General features: G+C 66.3%; 2 protein-coding genes across 4 annotated transcripts in view; one reads left to right on the forward strand and one right to left on the reverse strand.

Moving 5' to 3' along the window:
• Positions 1 to 9,490, forward strand: part of SLC25A42 (solute carrier family 25 member 42) — a 28,382-nt gene extending 18,892 nt beyond the window's left edge. The window contains exons 1-8 of one of the 2 annotated variants that reach the window (XM_070059054.1): positions 2,461 to 2,482; positions 2,568 to 2,681; positions 3,734 to 3,839; positions 5,325 to 5,350; positions 5,765 to 5,931; positions 6,554 to 6,670; positions 6,824 to 6,975; positions 7,940 to 9,490. In XM_070059054.1, coding sequence (XP_069915155.1) covers positions 2,601 to 2,681; positions 3,734 to 3,839; positions 5,325 to 5,350; positions 5,765 to 5,931; positions 6,554 to 6,670; positions 6,824 to 6,975; positions 7,940 to 8,247 — 957 coding nt within the window. In that variant the 5' untranslated portion in view covers positions 2,461 to 2,482; positions 2,568 to 2,600 and the 3' untranslated portion in view covers positions 8,248 to 9,490. Of the gene's footprint in view, positions 1 to 2,460; positions 2,483 to 2,567; positions 2,682 to 3,733; positions 3,840 to 5,324; positions 5,351 to 5,764; positions 5,932 to 6,553; positions 6,671 to 6,823; positions 6,976 to 7,939 lie in introns of those variants that run through there. The other variant, XM_070059055.1, reaches the window with a different exon arrangement.
• A 96-nt stretch (positions 9,491 to 9,586) lies between these two features.
• On the reverse strand, positions 9,587 to 18,600 carry TMEM161A (transmembrane protein 161A). Of its 2 annotated transcripts, none has more exons than XM_051828107.2 (12): positions 18,538 to 18,600; positions 16,181 to 16,284; positions 15,677 to 15,757; positions 15,376 to 15,473; positions 15,127 to 15,283; positions 13,605 to 13,756; positions 11,402 to 11,462; positions 11,170 to 11,313; positions 10,966 to 11,079; positions 10,668 to 10,842; positions 10,487 to 10,583; positions 9,587 to 10,274 (listed from the first exon to the last, which is right to left on the reverse strand). In XM_051828107.2, the coding sequence occupies exons 1-12, from the start codon at positions 18,538 to 18,540 to the stop codon at positions 10,021 to 10,023; spliced, it is 1,440 nt and encodes a 479-aa protein (XP_051684067.1). In that variant the 5' UTR covers positions 18,541 to 18,600; the 3' UTR covers positions 9,587 to 10,020. The 2 variants fall into 2 exon arrangements, with proteins under 2 accessions (XP_051684067.1, XP_069915157.1); XM_070059056.1 differs by having other exon boundaries at positions 16,181 to 16,303; positions 18,538 to 18,573.
• Positions 18,601 to 19,772: the final 1,172 nt, after the last annotated feature.

A 19,772-nucleotide genomic window follows, 5' to 3' on the forward strand; every position in this document is an offset into this window, starting at 1 on the left:
CTCAGGCTGTGGGGACAGGGGTGACCTCCAGGCTGGCTGCAAGACACTGTTGCCAGCACACGGGACTAGAACCCGGTGTGCCGGCGCCGCAAGGCGGAGGATTAGCCTAGTGAGCCGCCGCACCGGCCTAGGAGCAAACTTTTAATCCAGACCTATCTACCGTTCTTTCCCCACCCTGGTCCCCAGATCCTATTTTTTTTATAAATGCATATTTTTTAAAAAAAGAACAATTTATTTTAGTTATTTGAAAGGCAGAGTGGTAGGCAGAGACGGATCTTCCATCCACTGGTTCACTCCCCAGATGGATGGTGGGGGCTGGGCCAGGGCGAAGTCAGGAGCCTGGAACTCCATCCCGGTCTCCCACTCGGCCATCCTCTGCCTTCCCAGTTGCATTAGCAGGGAGCTGGGTCACAGGCAGAGCGGCTGGGACTCGAACCGACTCCATCACAGGCAGGGGCTTCACCCACGGCAGCGCAACACCAGCCCCCTGCACGGGGCTCGTATCTGAAGAAGGCCATGGGTGGGCTTTGAAGCCAAACCCCACAGCGCTGGCTACAGCCTGAGGGTTTTCCTGCCTGGTCTGGGGCAGATCTGACCGGAGGATGGACGGGTGTGACCCGGCACGTGGACCGGGGGCTAGGGACTCGGCAAAGCCGGCCCCCACATCCTGCTCCTGGGCTCCGTTCCCGCAGGTGCACCGAGGGCGCCTGTCACACCAGGGTCTGTGACCGCTTCCTGGGGAGTCGGGAAGCCCCTCCGAGGGCCACCTTCCTGCTCCTACCGTCTTCACAAACGCCAAGGAGCCACATTCGGGGGTGGCACAACCCGAGCACACAGCGCTTTTCCCCCTTGTTTTCCTGGGCCATGATGAGCATGGTCGCTTGGGCCCAGAGCGAGCGTTCGCTGAGAATGCCCTCCCGGGGGAGGCCTGGGGGCCCGTTTTCCTCCGCCACCTCGGGGACCTCATCCCCCAGTTCTGCAGTCTGCACCACCCCATTCCACCGCCACTGCATGGCTGGCTTTTCTAGCTTACATGCATCCGAAACACCCCTTACCTCACTTCCTTAAGGAACACATTGGGTAGGGCCGCACTGTGGCACAGCAGGGTAAGCTGTGCCTGTGATCAGCACCCCACATGGGCACCGGTTCGAGTCCCGGCTGCTCCACTTCCCGTCCAGCTCTCTGCTGTGGCCTGGGAAAGCAGTGGGGGATGGCCCGAGTCCTTGGGCCCCTGCACCTGCATGGGAGACCCGGTTGGAGCTCCTGGCTGCTGGCTTTGGCTTAGTCCAGCCCTGGCCATTGCGGCCATCTGGGGAGTGGACCAGAGAATAGCGCTCTCTGTCTCTGCTTCTCCCTCTCTCTCTGTAACTCTAGTTTTCAAATTAATAATTTGAGGTGCTGTCTCAGCTGTCTGCACTGGGCTTCTGGGGCTGGCCCTCAAGCCAGGCAGGCAACTGAGAGAAGATTGGGGGGGGGTCCTTCCTGCTCCCAGAGGGAAGCAGGAGGCTGGGAAGGTGCAGCCGGTGTGGGGCTGAGGCCGCACGGCCTGCCCGCGAGCCCTGCCTACCTGGGGAAGGTGCTCCAGAATCCTACCTCCTGAGCCTGGAGCGGGCAGCCACTGTGTGGGGGGAGGGGGGAGGGACAGCAGATGGCTGAAACCTTCTCGGAGGGCGGCCCCCAGGGACTGGACTCTGCTCCCAGACAGGCTGCGCCCTCCGTGCCCAGCAGCCCGGTGTCCAAGGACCTCCAGGGCCCACCGTGCTGGGGTGGGCGACAGAGACCCGCCGTGTCTCCTGGCCCCTGGCCGGCGCCGGCTGCTTCTGTTCTTTGTACAACATTCTCAGGTTCCCAGGACGCAGGAGCGTGGGGCCCCTGACCCATGTGTCCTGCTGCACTGGTTCGTAAGACCCCACCTCAGTACAGTGCATTGTCCTATGAAGATTTACTTACTTACTTGTTTCAAAGGCAGAGCCTGGGGAGGGGGGCAGAGTGACCTTCCGTCTACTGGCTCACTCCCCAGATGGCCGTGGGGCTGGGCCAAGCCGAAACCTGGAACTCCCTCTCGTGGGTGCAGGGGCCCAAGCACTTGGAGCACCTGTGCTGCTTTCCCAGGCGCGTTAGCAAGGAGCTTGGATCGGAAGTGGAGCAAGTGCTTCTATGGGCTGCGGGTGTTGCAGGTGGTGGGTTTTCTAAAAGCAGTGGACAGTCTCTCAGGCTGGCCCCCCGGCCACCGGTCTCTGCTTCCTGCTCCCTGAGCCCCGCTGCCTGCATGCCTTCTCTGAGCCCCTCTGCTCTGTCGGTTTTGAAAAAACAGACTGTGACAATGACACGTGGGAGGGGCCAAGAAAGGCCCTCGGTCAAGGGCGGCGTCGGTCAAGGGCGGCGACGCTGGAGCGGGGTTGTCTTTGCAGGGAGGCGGCAGCTGGGGCAGGGAAGGGCCAGGCCGGGGCATCTGGCTGTGCCCAGTGCAACTCGGGGACAGGTCCGAGGCCGGAGCGGGCGGCGGGCGGGGGAGCCCGGCTCCCCGCCCGAAGGCCCCTGGCTCACCCCTGCCCTCCGCTCCCCAGGACCGAGGCTCCGCCATCCCGAGCAGGCCTGGGATGGGGAGTGGCGTAAAAGAAGGCTCGGTGGCTCTGCGGGAGGATGCTCAGGCCGTCCTGCCCTCGCCCGTCTCGTCAAAGGCAAGTTCCCCGGCCCCTGCGGGCGTCTCGCGATGGGGCCCTGACCCGCGGGGTGGTGTCCAGCAGGCCCAGGAAGCCCTAGCCTCTCCCAACATGGGGGCTGGGAGCCACGAGGCCGCTGTGTCCCTGGGAGGAGCCAATGGTCCGGGCCGGAGGTGGGCTCACCACAGAAGCCTGAACATGCCCCGCCCCAAATTCTCCCGGCTGAACTTGAAAGAGAGCGGCTCGGCCCCGCCCTCCTGGCTCCCAGGCCCTACTCAAAGTCCACTGGGTGAAAGGTGCGCCCCAGGCCTCCTGACCTTTCCCCCAAATTCCAGGTGGCACCCGGTGAGGTCCCCGCCTGCAGGGGGCGGGCCCGAGGGGAGGCAGACACGCCCCCTCGGAGTTGCGTGTGCTTAGGGCCGGCCCTCGGCACGCCGGTGGGAGGGGTCCACAGGAGGGCGCAGGTGCAGGCTGCGGCGACCCCCGCCCCGCCCCGCCCCGCCCTGAAATCCCGCGGTGCCGGTCACTGGTAGGCTCAGGCAAGGGCCCGCCTCCCTGCCGCTGCCCTCAGTTTTGATCTGTTTGACCCAGCCCACCGAGGGCTCGCCCTGTCCTGCCGCTGACGCTCTGGTTAGGGGTCCAGCGTTTTCTTGTGTTTCCGGCCAGAATGGCCCCCCCTTGGCTGGCAGGTTTGCCCACGTAGTGGACACTGAGACCATGAGACCCTTCCGGCACCCCCGACCTGAGCCGTGTGCAGACTGGGAGTCCTGGTAGAAGTAGAGAAAATGGCGTTTGCTAGGACCGCCGTGACCCTGACCCTCCGGCACAGCGCCGGAGGCAGTTCAGGGCGCCGCGGTCCGAACACGGCCAGGTGGGGCACAGCGCTCCCTTCCTTCGTGGGGTCAGCCCAGCCGGGGGCCCCAAAATGAGGGATGCCCCGGGAAGGCCAACAGCCCCTCCCAGCTGATGCCTGCGGGAGCCAGAGCTGCCGCCCTAGGACCTGGCCCCCTGCAGAGCCGCCCCCCCAAACCCCGGCTCTCTGACGCCCTTGGCCCTGGGGTCTGTTGCAGAGTGACCACAGGCAAGTGCTCAGCTCCCTCCTGTCCGGGGCCCTGGCCGGCGCCCTCGCCAAGACGGCGGTAGCTCCCCTGGACCGAACCAAAATCATCTTCCAAGGTAAATGCTGTCTGTCCCTGCGCCAGCCAGGCCCCCACCCCCACCCCCCGCCGCCTTAGTACCCCCAGGCTTCTTCAAATTGCTTTTTTCTTTTTTTAAGATTTATTTGACAGAGTTACAGAGAGGTACACACACACACACACACACACACACACACACACTGAGGTCCTCTATCTGCTGGTTCACTCCCAAATGGCTGCAACAGCCAGAGCTGCGCTGATCCGAAGCCAGGAGCTCCATCCGGGTCTCCCACATGGGTGCAGGGGCCCAAGCTCTTGGGCCGCCTTCTACTGCTTTCCCAGGCCATAGCAGCGAGCCGGATCAGAAGTGGAGCAGCTGGGACTTGAACCAGCGCCCATATGGGATGCCAGCACTGCTGGTAGCGGCTTTACCCACGATACCACCGCGCCAGCCCCTCAAATTGCTTTTAAAGATGCCTGTTTGTGTCTGAGGGCCTGGGTGTGAGTCCCTGATCCGCTCCCAGTTCCAGCTTCCTGCTAATGGGCACCCTGGGGCACGGAGGTGACGGCTCAAGTACTGGGGCCCCTGCACCCACGTGGGAGACCTGGGTGGGGTTTCCAACCCCAGCACGGGGAGGCATTTAGGGAGTGAACCAGCAGGTGGGCGATCTCTCTCTGTCTCTCCCTCTCTGTTCCTCTGCCTTTCAAGTAAATAAATCCTTTTTAAGCAAACTAACAGGGCTGGGCTCCCTCTGGAGCCCGTGGGGGCGGGGTGGCGCCCCAGCTGCCCGCGTTTCCTGTCTGTGGCTTACGAGGACCCCAGCCCTCAGGGTCAGCCGTCCCTAATCCTGCACAGCCTTAACTTGATTGCGACTTGGAAGATCTTGGGTACGAACAGGGACCTGGGGTGAGGACGTGCATAGGATTGGGGGGAGACACAACTCGGCCCACAACAGGAGCCACGGAGTTCAACTCTGCAGGGGCCGCTGAATCTGAGCGCACGCTCTCCCACAAAGGGTTAACACTTCCGGCCCAGGCCCCCCTGGCCCTCCCACGCCCCGCCTTTCTGTGGCCCAGGGTCCTCCCCCAGGTGGCATCGGAAGGGGTAGGGACTGCCAGGCCACACGGGAGGTCCTCAGAGACCCCCAGTGCCTGAATCTGGGTCTTTCCCACACGTCCTCACTGCCCAGCAGGAAGCCCAGGGCACCGTGGCGTGGGGGGGACAGCCAGGGGACAGGTGACGACCTGGAGTCCAGCCCACGATGGGGGTCCTGAGTGGGGTTTCCAGAGGCAGGTGCTTCCCCCCAGCCCCCCCAGCGGAGGTACCTCTCGCCGTCCTGGGGGTTCAGGTGTTAGCTCTGTGTCCCTTCCTGGGGACAGGTCTGGGGTGGAGGAGGACAGTGACTGGGGGGGGGGACAGCACCCCTGGGGGCTGCGCTCCCAGTACTCAGTGGGTGTTGGGGGGCATGCACACGGCGGGGGGGTCCCACGCTGCGTCTCACAGTCTGTACCCTTGTTTTTCCAGTGTCTTCTAAACGGTTTTCTGCCAAGGTGAGCGGGGCCGCCTGACCGCCCGCCCTGGGACTGGGTGGGTGGGCTGCAGGTGGGAGACCCCATTACCCTTGGGGCAGGGAGGCGAGGGGCCTGCCCAGACAGTGCCAGTTCCAAGGCCACGTCTTCCCGTGTGCCTTACCATTGAGCAGAGAGCAGGTGTTAAAGTTTGAAAGGCTAGATGCCAGGCAAACCGCGAGCCACGCCCTCGCTGCGCCACGCCCTCGCTGCGTTTGTTTTAATCTGAGCTCTAAGGTCCGAACTGAGCAGGGTGCGGCACTCGCCAGAGTGCAGGGGGCACAGGGATGAGGGCGCCCCCGGCCCAGCCTCTGCTCTCCTGGGGGCGACTGCTGGCTGGGCAGGTGCACGCGGAGGGGAGGCGGTGGGCCCGCTGACCGCCTGCCTCCCCCTCAGGAGGCCTTCCGGCTCCTCTACTTCACCTACCTCAACGAGGGCTTCCTGAGCCTGTGGCGCGGGAACTCGGCCACCATGGTGCGCGTGGTGCCCTACGCCGCCATCCAGTTCAGCGCGCACGAGGAGTACAAGCGGGTCCTGGGCCGCTACTACGGCTTCCGTGGAGAGTGAGGCCCCGCCCAGACCCCGCCCCCGCCACACGCCCCGCCCCTCGAAGCCACACCTCCTCCATGCACCCCGCCCCTTTCCCAGCCCCGCCCCTTCCTCTTGCCCCATCCCTCTCCCAGCCCCGCCTGCCGCCATGCGCCCCTCCTTCTCCAGGCCCCGCCCCTGCTGCACCCCGCCTTCTCCAGGCCACGCCCCTGACGTGCCATGCCCCCTCCCAGCCCCGCCCACCACCCTGCGCCCCGCCCGCTCCCGGTGACCTCTCCATCATGGTCCTGTCGTCCTCCCACTCTTCACCTTTGCCCACCTCCCCCCAGAGCCCAAATCCCAGGGCAGCAGGTCGCAGTGTGCCGGGGCCCTGCGGCAGACACCTGTCCCCAATCCGTGCAGGGAGGGAGAGCGCCGCCCACGCAGGAGACCCCGCCCCCGCCCCCCCCTCGTGGCCTGCAGCCCCCGGCCAGGCCTCACACCTCCCTCCCACCCCCCAGGAGACCCCACCCCGCGAGGCACCGGGTCTCACACCTCCCTCCCGCCCACCCACCCCCGGGAGACCCCGCCCCCACCCCCGCCTGGCCTGCAGCCCCCCCCCCGCCGGGTCTCACCTCCCTCCCACCCCCCCTTCAGAGCCCTGCCGCCTTGGCCTCGCCTCCTCGCTGGCGCCCTGGCCGGGACCACGGCCGCTTCCCTGACGTACCCCCTGGACCTGGTCAGAGCCCGCATGGCCGTGACCCCAAAGGAGATGTGAGTGCTACAGCGTGGACGCCGGGGACTCCCTAGGGGCCGAGCCGCGGCCCTGCCCTCTGCCCCGGGGGTCAGGCTGAGGGGGCGCGGGGGCGGGGCCGGGGCGGGGCCTGCTCTGCCGCCCCTGTGCCCACCCGCAGCCCCTCCCCGCAGGTACAGCAACATCTTCCACGTGTTCATCCGCATCTCCCGGGAAGAGGGGCTGAAGACCCTGTACCACGGCTTCACGCCCACCGTGCTGGGGGTCATCCCCTACGCGGGGCTCAGCTTCTTCACCTACGAGACCCTCAAGAGCCTGCACCGCGGTGAGCGGGCGGGGCGGGGCGTGTGGCGTGCGCATGCGCATGCGCAGGGCGGGCACGGTGGGGCGGTGTCTCCGGCTCGGCGGGCTCCCCAGAACACGTCCGGGCCCAGCAGCGGACCCAGCCCCCGGGGTGCGCAGGCGTGGGCGCTCCGGCGCTGGCCCTCTGCTGCCCCTGGCTCTTGTTAGCGTCCAGGAGCTGCCTCCGGGCCTGCGGTGCAGGTGCTGGGGCCATCCTCTACTGCCTTCCCAGGCCGTAGCAGAGAGCCGGATGGGAAGTGGAGCAGCCGGGACTCGAACCGGCACTGCGGGCCGTAAACCTACTGCGCCACAGAGCCGGCTGCTCTTAAGTGCATTCTCCACGCGCTTTCGGAGGGGCCCTGTGTTCCCGCGTGCGTTGGCACGGCCCTCTGCCTCCGGCTGTGGCACCACAGGCTCCGCCCCCCCACACCCCCACCCCCCCCGTCCTGGTCGCAGCCGGGCGTGAGCTGTCTGCGGGCTTTCTGCACGCAGCCAACACCTGGAGCTCGCGTCCCTGGGTGGGTGTGCGACCCTGGGTCCCCCCGCCCCCTCCACCTGGCCCTCCTCCCGACCTGCTCCGGGAATGGCGGCGGCTCGGAGCTCCTGTCCACCTGTCCGTCCGTCTCTGCTCAGTTCCCTTACACGCACGCAGCCTAGACCCGGGGAGGCTGTGCTTGGTGTAGGCATGGTGGGCATGGTGGGCGTGGCTTCATTTCTGGGCCAGGTGCGGAGCGGCAGGGGTGTGCGCTGCGGCTCCCGTATCTTAGGGCTGCTTTATACCTCGGAGAAAGTTGTTTCTGGGTTTTGCTGCAAAAGGAGTGATGCGCAGGGGAGCCGGCGCAGCCGGGGTGCGCCGGGGTGCGCGTGTGCACGCACGCACGCACGCGCGGGGAGGGTGCGCAGCCCCGGCGGCGCGCTCACGGCCGCTTGCGCCTCTCGCCCCGCAGAGTACAGCGGCCGCCGGCAGCCCTACCCCTTCGAGCGCATGATCTTCGGGGCCTGCGCCGGCCTCATCGGGCAGTCGGCCTCGTACCCGCTCGACGTGGTGCGGCGGCGCATGCAGACGGCGGGCGTCACGGGCCACCCGCGCGCCTCCATCGTGGGCACGCTGCGCACCATCGTGCGGGAGGAGGGCGCCGTGCGCGGCCTGTACAAGGGCCTGAGCATGAACTGGCTCAAGGGCCCCATCGCCGTGGGCATCAGCTTCACCACCTTCGACCTCACGCAGATCCTGCTGCGGCGCCTGCAGAGCTAGGGGCCCCCAGCGCGGGCGGGAACCGAGCCCGCGGAACAAGGGCGCGCGCGCATGCGCGTGGCTCAGCCCGGGAGCCTGGTCGGGGCCCTTGGTGGCAGCGAACGGGCGGGCCTGGGCTCCGAGCCCACCGGGCCAGGCGCGAAACGGGGGCCTTCAAGTGCAATGTGGGGTGGGGGTGCAGGGGGGTCTCCGGGGCGGGGGCTGCCTCTAGGGGGTGTGGCCTGAAAGGTTGGCCCCGCCCTTGGCGCCCTGTCTGCTGGGGGGCCGCACTGCTGCTGTGAGTGACCCGGTCCCGCCCGCCGGCTCAGAGCCGGGCCCTCTGTGCGTGCGTGGCGCGCTCCCCGCAGCCGGACTCTGGCCGGGATGGGACGAGCCTGGAGCTCAGCTTCAGCCCCCAACGCAGCCCCGCCCCGCCTGTCCTGCCTTCGCCATTGCTGCCCAGGTGACAGCGGCTTCTCCCCGAGAGAGCTCGGCCCAGCCCAGACTCCACGGTCGGGGGAGGGCTGGGGGCGGGAGCGGTGCCTGCCCTGTTTGCAACGTTCCCGGGAGGGTCCTGCTCCTTCCGTGCCGCCCGCCCCACACACCGGTGTCAGGGTCTGGTCTGGCTCCCAGCCTGGGGGGGTGTCTGCCGCAAACAGCCCCCCAGGTCCCGGCCCTCTGCCCAGCCGCGGCACCCGTGGGTCCCTGGCGCAGACCCAGCCATTTAGGACCACGAAGGCTTGGATTTCCGTGTGTGGGGCGGACAGGTGGCGGGGACCCTGGCCCTCCCCGCGTGGGGTGGGGGACACGGAGGAGTCGGGGGCCCTGGGGGCACCCCCACCTCCTAACGTTTGGGGCTTGTTTGGTGGCTGTGTTTCACCTTGGCCGGCCCCAGCTCAGTGGCCGCCTGGTGGAAAGGGACCCGCACACGTGCGCCCCCCCTTCTTCCCGCCATGGAGCCACGGGTGTGAAAACCCCTCGTGGGCCATCCCCCATCTCAGCCCCGTCTTCCCCGCACTGCGCCCCCTCTCGGCCTTGCCCGGCTCTGCAGGTGAGGAGGCCGGGGCGCCCCTCCCGGAGCCTGGAGCGGGACGGAGCGAGGGCAGGGGACGCAGGCACGGGGGACCCCCCTCTGGGCCCCAGGCCGCCGCCCCTGGGCGGGAGTTCTATTTTGATGCCATGAAGATATTGTTTATATATAATGTTTATATATTTTAAAGATTTGTGCCAAGAGTATATTTAATAAAAATCCGAATGACTTCTCCTCGCGCCCACGTCTCTTCTTCAGGTCCGACCCCCGGGCCTTTGCCAAGCTCCAAATAGGCTGAGGTCATTGTGAATAAAGCTTCAACTGCAAGCCTGAAACTTACAGGTTTATTTATTCCAAAGGCAAAGTAACAGATCCTTCACCCACGGAGTCGCTCCTCAGATGCCCCCAACAGCCAGGCTGGGCCAGGCGCGCCCTCCGCGTCCCCACGGGGGCGCTGGGCCCCTACTGCTGCCTCCCGGTACCGGATGGGGAGTGGAACAGCGGGGACTCTGCAGGCGGGGTGCCGCTGTCCCAGCCCCCCAGCCCTCCTCCTACCATCTCAGCCCCCCCAGCCCGCCTGGTCTTTGATGGGTCCAGCAGAGCCGGCCCCACTCGGCCCCCCGCACCCGGGCCCAGGGCCGTGCGTTTCCGGGCGGAGGCTCAGGCACTGCGGGGCACGGCACAGGCCCCAGCCCTGTGTTGCAGCCGGGGGCAGGCACCGAGGCGCGCGAGGGCCGAGGGCCGCGCGGCGGGGCTGCAGGCAGCTAGGAGCCGGCCAGGTGCTGGTGGAAGTAGAGGCCGAAGAGGCTGGACAGCAGCTGGCAGGCCGCCGTCCACCAGATGAGGAAGGCCAGGAGCCCGCGGAGGAGGAGCGGCGAGAGCAGCCCGCCCAGGGCGCCCGCGATGCGCGCCGCCGTCTCCCGGGCCTCGTCTTCCCCCGGGCCGAGCGGCTCGGCGCTGAGGGCGGGCGGGGCCGGGGACAGCGGAGGGGCGGGGCCCAGGCCCCAGGAGTAACCACCTGCGAGAGGGGGCGGGGCAGGCGGGGCACAGACAGCGGCCTGAGCCCCTTCCCTCCCTCCACCCCGACCACTTCCCACTGAGGGCCGACCCCCGCCCAGGCCCCGCCCTGCGTGCCCCAGGCAGAGAGCCAGGCTCTAGGCCCCGCCCCTTCCAGGAGGGCCCCGCCCAGGCTCCACCCTTACCCACGCTAAGTCCCGCCCCGCCCCTCACCTAAGGACTTGAGCAGCAGCGTGCAGTTGAGCGTGAGGATGAGCGGCGTCAGGTACTGCAGGCTCACCACCGTCACGTAGCAGTACACGCGGACCACCTGGTGGGCACGGGGCGGCGGGGGTTGGCGCGGGCCCCTCCCTGAGCGCCCCAGGCCCCCGCCCGGCCCGGGGCGCCCCCGTACCCGCCGCTGGATCTCGCGGGCCTCGATGCGGCCGGCCTCCTTGCGCAGCTGCTCCACGCGGGCTTTGGCCAGGCACAGGTAGGCCTGCAGGTGGGGCCGCGTGACGGCCAGGCGCAGCAGGCAGAGCGCCACCAGCACCCACAGGCGCGCCGAGTCGAAGGCCGCGTCCGACAGCCTGGGCAGAGGCAGCGAGGGCGTGGGTTGGGGGGGGGTCCCCCTGCCCCACCCCCAGCCTCAGGGACCGGAGCGTGGAGGAGGGGGGCCGCTGCTCGCCCTCCCAGCCCCTCCCGGCACGCACAGGGAGACAGACGCCCCGCCGAGGGGCGCCTGCTGCAGGAAGTCCCGCGCGATGGGCCGGGTCCAGAGCCACAAGATGATCACGGGGGACAGGAAGCTGGTGTGCAGCAGCAACCTGGGCGGCAGGGCGGGGCCGAGTGAGGCCCCGCCCCCGCCCCGCCCCCGGCGCCCTAGACCCGCCCCCCAGCCGGGCGGCCCACGTAACTGCAGCAGCGGCCGGTGCTCCGACATGGTGAGCGCGTCCCTGTGGGTCTGAGCCAGCCGCAGCCCGGGGAAGGTGAGGAAGGCGCCCAGCACGGAACCCGCGGCCGCCAGCCCCACGCGGATGGCCAGCTTGGCCACGGGCAGTCTGGGGGCGGGGGACAGCAGGTCAGAGAAGCCCCTACAGGCCGTGGGCACCCGGGGAGGCCCCCAGCCTGCCTCCCCCCAAGACTCACGCCCAGTCCCAGCCTTGGTCCTGCAGAAGTGGCTCCAAGCTCCGGGTCATGCTGGCCAGGCCTGGGGAGAGACGGGAGGAGGGAAGTGGTCCTCCCAGGCGACCGCGCCCGTGGGGGCAGGAAGACTCCCCCAGGCCGCAGGGGCCCCTCTCCGCACCCGTAGGGGCCAGGCGCTCGGCCAGGCAGGAGGGCCACTTCGTATCCGGCTGGGACTTCCAAGTCTGAGCTTCTGGATTCTTCCAGCAACTGGGGCGGGGCGGGGGGGGGGGGTGAAAGGTTCCCACGGGAGAAGCCAAAGTCCTCTGTTCAGCGCCCAAGATTTTTCCCACGGACAAGGGCAAATCAAACAGGAGCTCGCCGCCCCAAATCGCCACCAGGGCGAGGCGGCAGCAGGAGACAGACAGGGACGAGTGGGCTCCAAGGACCTGGAGAGGAAGGCTGGAGCCCAGGGGCTGGAGCCCAGGGGAGGAGGGCAGAGGCGGGGGCAGGCGTGCGTGCTCGGGGGAGGGGCTGGGCACAGCGGGGGACTCGCAGGCAGCGTCCAGCCAGGGCTCGAGGCTAGCGCAGAGGAATGAGAGGTGCGGTCATCGGGAGGGGCGGCGGTCATCGGTAGGGGCGGCGGAGAGCCGAGGACCCCCGACCAGGGCAGGGAGAAACCCAGCCCGGTGTCACTCGCTGGGGCGCGCCCCCGACCCAGAGATGGCAGAGAATATCCAGCTGTGTGTGTGTGTGTGTGTGTGTGTGTGTGTGTGTGTAAAGATCTGGTTATTTGAAAGGCAGCGGGACAGGATGACACACCTCTGACATAGGGAACTAGAAGGCAGAAAGAAATGGGATGTTGCAAAGATAAAGGGGCCGGCGCTGTGGCGTAGCGGGTAGAGGCGCCACCTGCAGCGCCGGCATCCCACATGGGCGCTGGTTTGAGTCCCAGCTGCTCCACTTCCCATCCAGCTCTGTTTCCAAATGCCTATACCTGACCTATCTTTTTAACAGTTTTATTTACTTAATTAAGAGGAAAAGAGACAGATCTGCCGTCTACTGGTTCACTCCTAACAGCCCACCGTAGCTAGTGCCAGACCAGGCCAAAGCTGGGAGCCGGGAGCTCCATCCAGGTCACCCTGTGGCTGGCAGGGGCCCGAGGACTCGAGCCACCACCACTGCCTCCCAGGGCCCCCACGAGCAGGAAGCTGGAATCGGGATCCAGGGCATGAAATCCAGGCGGCCAGCCAGGAGAGGCAGGCTTCCAACGGGTAGGCGTTCACCTCTATGACATTTTAGACATTCATGGAATGGTCCATTGGTTCCAGAAGACAAGACACAGGCTGCCCTCACGGTGCAGTGGGGGAGGCTGGAGCTGCAACCGGACATCCCACAGGGGTGCCGGTTCGAGTCCTGGCTGCTCCACCTCCAATCCCGCTCCCTGCTCATGCGCCTGCACCCGCATCCCCTGCGGGGGTGCCCGATTGAAGTCCTGGCTTTGACCCAGTGAGCAAGGCACAAGTGCTTGGGTCCCTGCCGCCCACCCGGGACACCTGGACTGGGCTCCAGGCTTCTGGCTTTGGCCTGGCCATGCGGCCACCTGGGGAGGGACCCTGTGGTGTGCTACAGTCCAGTCACACAGAAGGGAAGGACCAAGGAGATCAATGAAAAATGAAGAATTGGGGGACAGGGGGGAACCTGTGCAACTTCTATCACAAAGGATAAGTTCTTCAATATATAAAGAGCTCCTACAAATCAATAAAAGGGCCAGCCACCAGTTCTTTAAAAGGTGGCCCGGGGCCATTCCTGCAACAGTGTCTCCTAGCGACAGCCTGAGACAAGCGGGAAGAGGAGCCTGGCTCCCCCACCACCGGTCCCAGAACTGAACAAAACCACACTGGACAGCCACTCCGCGCCGTGACGGCAGGTGCGCAGCAGCGCGGCCGCCAGGGCCACCGCCAGCACTGGCTGTGTTTTTCACCGAAGCAGACGGGGTGCGGGGTCCCCTGCACCCCAGGTTCCGTCCGGGGGGAACAGGGAAGGAGGCGATTGTCCTCCACACCTCCTACCCCGGACCTCTCTCGGGGCGGCGGTGAGCACGGACCGGCACGGGACAGACGCAGCCCCGAGCGGAGCTGTCACAGCCGCGGACACGGCCCCTCCTCCCCAGCGCCCGCGGCCAGCCCGGCGCCGCCCGCCCGCACGCACGCACGCACGCACGCACCTGGCTCCAGGCCCAGCTCCAGGGTCTCCTCCCGCACCACCTGCACCAGCATGGCCAGCATGAGGAACAGGAAGGCGAAGGCGAGGCAGACCGAGCGCTCCCCACCCTCCTCGGCGCTGAAGTACAGCCGGGTCACCGTCAGGAACATCTTGCTGGGGGCGGAGCTAAGGAAGACTGGCAGGCAGTGTGGGGGCGGCCCCTCCGCCAGGGACCCCTCCTGTCTACCACGCCCCCCATCCCCACTCCGGAGCGCAGACCGGCCCCAGGCCTGGGGGGAGGAGTCTGCGGTCCCAGCTCCAGCTGGGAGCCGGGGGTGTGGTTGGGGGGTGTGGCTAGTCAGTGACCTCATCAGTGGCGGCGGCCAATCAGGAAAGGCCCCCAGTCGGTGCGGCTCCCCGCCCCCCGTGGGTAACGGGGCCCCAGCCCTATTCATATCCCCTTCACGGGAAGTGGGCTGAACCTGCGTGGGAGACCTGGATGGAGGTCTGGGCCCCCGACTTTGGCCTGACCCAGCCCCAGCTGTCTGAAATTTTTATTTGAAATCCAGAGAGGGTAGGGGGTAGAAGGAGGGAGGGGGGAGAGAGCGAGGGGGGGGGTCTTCCGCCCACAGGTTCACTCCCCAAATGCCAGTAACAGCCAGGGCTGGGCCAGGCCAAGGCCAGGAGCCAGGAGCCCCCTCTGGGTCTCCCACACGGGTGGCAGGAGCCCAGGTGCTCGGTCCCCAGGGAACCAGAACAGAATCAGAGCAGCAGGGACTCGAACCCGCGTTCTGAGATGCCGGTGTTGCAGGGGCGGCTTAACCCCCCGCACCACAATCCGGCCCACATTTTTTTTTTCTTTAAAGAGATTTGAGAGGTAGAGTTGCAGAAAGAGAGGACGAGAGAAGTCTTCCATCCGCTGGTTCACTCCCCCCCAAGTGGCCATAATGGCCAGGGCTGGGCCAGGAGCTTCCTCCTGGTCGCCCATGGGGTGCAGGGCCCAAGCACCTAGGCCATCCTCCACTGCACTCCCGGGTCACAGCAGAGAGCTGGCCTGGAAGTGGAGCGGCTGGGACTCGAACCGGCGCCCCTATGGGATGCTGGCGACGCAGCAGAGGCTTAGCCTACTGTGCCATAGCGCCGGCCCTGGCCTCAAGTTACTGAGAAGTTTATTTTGGTGCGGGAACATTTTAAAACCCAGATGTTTTTTTCATCCTGTGCATTTTCCATGAACTTTTTGAAGATACCCCCCACACACACACACACGGCACCCTGCCCCCCCCATAGAGGGGGCTTTCGGGAACCAGTGTGGGTTTCCAGATGGCTCCGCCCTGCCAGCCCGCGGGGGCGCCACCTCTGCACCTTCTCAGGACGGGCTCCCCAGTCCCCCACCGTCTGCTCTCTGCAGCCCAATGAAGACGGCAGCGGGGACGGCGCTGTGGCGCCCCCTGGGATGCCAGCCCCCGGCGCAGCAGGGGATCCACGCCCCGCGGGGACGGGCAGCAGGGCCCACGCCCACGCCCACGCCCACGCCCGCAGGATACATGGAGAAGGCCACGGTGAGCAGGCACCAGAAGAGGGCGATGTTGGCCTCCTTGGCCGGGCCCAGCACGTAGTAGTAGAGCTCCGTGAAGACGTACACGCCGCCCGAGTACACGGCGAAGTCCACGAACCACTGGTACTCCAGGAAGAAGCGCAGGACTGCGCGGGCCGCCGCTCAGCCTCCAGCCCGCCCGCCCGGGGGGCCGCCCACCCCCACCCCCACCCCCACCCCCGGCGGGGCTGCCGGTTACCCAGGGCGTCCACGGCCGTGAGCGGGCAGGTCTGCAGCTGGAACGGGGCGTCGCGGGGCACGGACAGCGGCTTCTCATCATCTAGGCCGTGGGCCCACCTGCGCACCCCGCCCGTCGGTCAGGGCGGCCCTGCCCACCCCTTGGGAGGAAGCTGCGGCCCCAGCCTGGATACGCACGCTGGGGGTGGGATGACCTTGGGCGCCCCCTCCCGGCCTCAGCAAAGCTGCCCCTAGACAGCCGCCCTCACCCCGGGGAGGGGCTGCCGCAGCCCCACCCCCACCGCGGGCGGCAGCTCACTCACCGCTCCCTCCGGCCCCTGGGCCTCTGCCTCCCCGCCAGGGCCCGGAGCTCCTCCTCGGACGGGTGCTTGTACCGGAACAAACTGGGCGCAAAGATGGGCAGTCAGGAGAGCTGCGGCAGGGGGCGATCGAGGCCGTGAGCCCCCAGTCCCAGGGCGGACCCGGGCTGGAGCAGGGGGGACCCGGGAGGTGCTGGCCAAGGCGTGGGCTGGGGTCCCACAGCCGGGGGATGGGGGATTCTGGGTCGCAGACCCCGGCCGAGCGCGCTCAGGGGGGATCCCGCACACCCCCGAAGCTGCCCGCTAACTCTGCCCAGGAAGCAGGTGTCTTCCTAGGGAGAGAACTCATGTTTGTCCGTGGTGCTTTATAGCAAGTATAATAAACACGGATACACTCAAAGCAATGCCACTAGAGAGGTGGGGCGTGGCCCAGAGGGGCGTGGCCCTGGAAGGCTCCTCCCACCGGCCCACCCCCTGGCTGGGGGCTCCTCCCACCCCCGGGCTCACCTGCCACTGCAGAGCAGCCACCTTGCAAAGGAGCAGTGTGGGGCCAGCCGGTGCATGAGCGTGGCCGTGAACAAGGTCACCACCAGCTGCACGCCGAGGACCGCCTGCGGGGAGGGGACAGGACTGGCCACGCCGGCCGGAAGGTCACATGCCCTCCCTCTGAACCCAGGCTATTTATAGAACCAGCCAGGTGTCTGGTTCCAGCAGCTGCTGGGGTGGGGGCGGGGGAGGGGCATCGTAGTTGAGGGGCTCAGGGTGCGCCCGGGAACCAAGAATCCCCTCCCCCAGCATCCCCATCAGAGGCCCAGCCCCAGCCCCTCCCCCTGGCTGGAGCAGGCTGGAGTGGAACCATCTCCCGGCCGGCAGCCCAGGGACTGCCCCTCGGCCCCACCCCCCACCTCCCCGCCAACCACGTGGGGAGCGAGCTTCCACCCGGAGACCTCAAGGAGTCTGCAGAAATTGGAATTCAGCGATGTTTATTTGGATGCAAAAAATAAAAAAGTGCGTGCCTGGCTTTCCCATCGTATTCATTTTTCATGGGCTTTTGATGACCATTGTATGCACGGATTTTTTTTTTTTTTTTTTTTTGCACCAAGACAATGTTTTTTTTAATCCCATTTCCACGAACTTTTTTTAAAAGTTCAGACCGGAAGTGGAGCAGCCAGGACTCGAACCGGCGCCCATGTGGGATGCCGGCGTCACCCTAAGTGACTTCCTTAGAAACCCAGCTCCTTGGAAAACCACTCCATGTCTCCGTTTACACAACTGGGCGGAATGAACGATCTTTAATTAGGAATCTCTAATTTAATTAGGAATCTCTCCTCCCCGCTCATCCTACCTGACAGCCTTTTAAACACACTTTCCTCTATTGATCTACAGATTGGGAGCCGGGCTTTCCCGGTGGGCTCTGGGTCGCTCCCAGTAATAATTATGCAATTATGCAAAACACGCGCTCAGGGGAGCCACCCGTTTGGGTTCCAGATCGCAATCAGCAGCTACAAAGAAACCAAGCTCCCCTGGCATTAAACTAAACTGATTGCCACGGGGAGTCTCGAGTCAGGCAAACGCTGGTGTGTGGCGGGCACCAGGCGGAGCCCCGAACTCAGAACCGCGGCTGAGAAATGCACCATTAAAATGACCACAGCGCTTACGCCCCGCTTGGGACACCGGCGACCCCTCTCAGAAGACCCGGGTTCGAATCCAGCCCCTGGCTAACGCGCACACTGGGAGGCAGCAGTAATGGCCCAGGTGCTGGGCCCCTGCACCCCCGGGAGACCCGGATGGAGCTCCTGGCTCCTGGCTCCTGGCTCTGGCCTGGCCCAGCCCTGGCTGCTGCGGGCATTTGGGGAGTGACCCGCAGAGGGAAGCTCTCTCCCGCACGCATTCAAATGAAATCCCCTCATGCTTTGTAAATTATGGAATCGTCTCACAGAACCTTTTCTCATGCCTGCGACTTGCAAACAAATCAGGAATTTTTCAGTAATAAAATGAGGTTGGCAGTGCCAACCTCCATAGGGCGGGTGGGGGAGGGGCGCCAGCGGCCCCCTCCAGGCCCAGTGGGCGGGGCCGCAGACTTCGGACCCCTCCCCAGGATCTGCAGCCCTGGGACCCCAGCACAGCGGCACCTGCAGACCGGACCCCCCCACACACACACACACCCCGGCCCATCACGCCCCCAGGCCGGGCACTCCGCAGCCCCAGGTCGGCCTCCAACTCCACCCCGCAGCCTGCAAGGCCAGGTGGGGGCCCCGCTGGCCCCCAGTCCTCCCTGCGCTCAGTGGCTCAGGCCTCAGGGGTCTCCCCCGCCCCCCGGGACCGGGGGCTCTCCCTCGCCGACCCAGCCACAGCCTAGAACCTCCCGGCTGGGGCCTGGGGCGCCTGGGATAGGAGGGAGGGAGGCGGGGCAGACGCCCCCCACGGGTCTTCTGGAACCTTCCAGGCAGCCCGCGTCCCTTCCCTGGACCTAGGATCCTCACCCCCCAGCTCAGACTTCGCTGCCCCCGGCCCGGAGGGCGCTCCTCTTCCAACGACCCCTCCCGCAGCGCCCACCTGCAGCGCCGCTCCTGGGACCCTCCCCAGGCAGGGCCAGGACACCGTGCACCCCCTGGCCCTCCCTCTGCCCTGGCCGGCCCTCTCAGGGGCTGCGGGGCCTCGGGGGGTCGGGGTCAGGGGTCCCTGTCCCGCCCCCGACCACGAGCGCCGGGCGCTTCTGAGACCTTTCGCCCCCTCTGCGGACATCCAGGCCCCCTCGACCCGGCCCGGCTTTCTCTCAGCTCCCTGCCACATTCCCCATGCCCGCAGGGACCCCACCCCCAGATCCCTGGGGTGCCCCCTGACACAGCGGGACCAGAGCTCACCATGTCCGCCGACCGGAGCGCAGCGCGCGCAGCCCCCTCGGCACTCCCAGGGAATTTAACCAATCAGAGCCCTCACTCTGCTATGACGAGCAGCCCATGCGACTAATCATCGGGCCGCGAGCCGTCCAATCGCGAGGGACGAGGCTGTTGCTCGCGCTGCATGCCGGGAGTTGTAGTTCGCACCTGCGGGGCGAGTCTGGGCGCGGGTTCGGGGATGGCCGTGGCGTCCAGCACGCCCGCATGGCCAAACGCCCCGGGGCGCAGGCCTCTCAGCGGCGCTTTTCTGAGGTTGGCCGCGAAGACGTTCATCCGCTCCCACACTGCCCCCTGCGGAACAGTGCCGAGGGTAGAACTGCCTGGGTCGAGAACATTCCACAAGGACCCCCTGCCGGCGCACACCCGTACACTCTGTAAACGGGTCCCCTTGGCGGCCGTGCCCTTGTCCACCTTTGTCATCCCAAGAATTGATAAAATAAATACTCCATAAAAAAAATCAATTCAAATAAGTTTAAGCTAAAACGGGAAATTTTATTATTTTAAAAAATGTTTCTGGAAATCTTTTTAAAGATTGATTTATTTGAAAGGCAGAATTGCAGAGAGAAAGAGAGAATCTTCCATCCGCTGGGTCACTCCCCAGATGGTCAGGGCTGGGCCAGGCTGAAGCCAGGTGCTCCATCCGGGTCTCCCGCGCAGGTGCAGGGCCCCAAGCACTTGGGCCATTTTCCCCTGCTTTCCTAGGACATAGCGGAGAGCTGGACCGGAAGTGGAGCAGCCGGGACTCGAACCGGCGCCGCTGTGGGATGCCGGCGGCTTTATCCACTGCGCCGCAGCGCCGGCCCCCAAAGGGGAAACGTTCGGCTGTTGCAACAAAAGATGCTAGAGGTACGGTCGGCTTCTGCGTGGCCGGACCAAAGGCCAGAAAGTCAGACCCGGGGATCGGAGGTTTCTCGCCTGCGTGTCCCCCGAGTGTAGACACGCACGTGGGTGGGGCTGGGTGTAGGCGAGTGAGCACCTGGGGCCCCCATCCCATATGGGCGCCAGTTGGAGTCCCGGCTGCTCCACTTCCGATCCAGCTCTCTGCTGTGGCCTGGGAGAGCAGGAGAAGATGGCCCAAGTGCTCGGGCCCCTGCACCTGCGCGGGAGACCCGGATGGAGCTCCTGGCTTCAGCCTGGCCCAGCCCTGACCATTGTGTCCATCTGGGGAGTGAACCAGCAGGTGGAAAATCTCTCTCTCT

The sequence above is a fragment of the Oryctolagus cuniculus genome, chromosome 16, assembly GCF_964237555.1.
Source record: "Oryctolagus cuniculus chromosome 16, mOryCun1.1, whole genome shotgun sequence".
Taxonomy (NCBI): domain Eukaryota; kingdom Metazoa; phylum Chordata; class Mammalia; order Lagomorpha; family Leporidae; genus Oryctolagus; species Oryctolagus cuniculus.

Excerpts from the sequence above, each read along its gene's own strand:
- TMEM161A (XM_051828107.2), bottom strand. Across the intron at positions 15,284-15,375 it reads CACGGCCGTGGACGCCCTGG|TCCTGCGCTTCTTCCTGGAG; the intron begins GTAACCGGCAGC and ends CGGCCCGCGCAG. Across the intron at positions 11,080-11,169 it reads GAGCACCGGCCGCTGCTGCA|GTTGCTGCTGCACACCAGCT; the intron begins GTTACGTGGGCC and ends CCTGCCGCCCAG.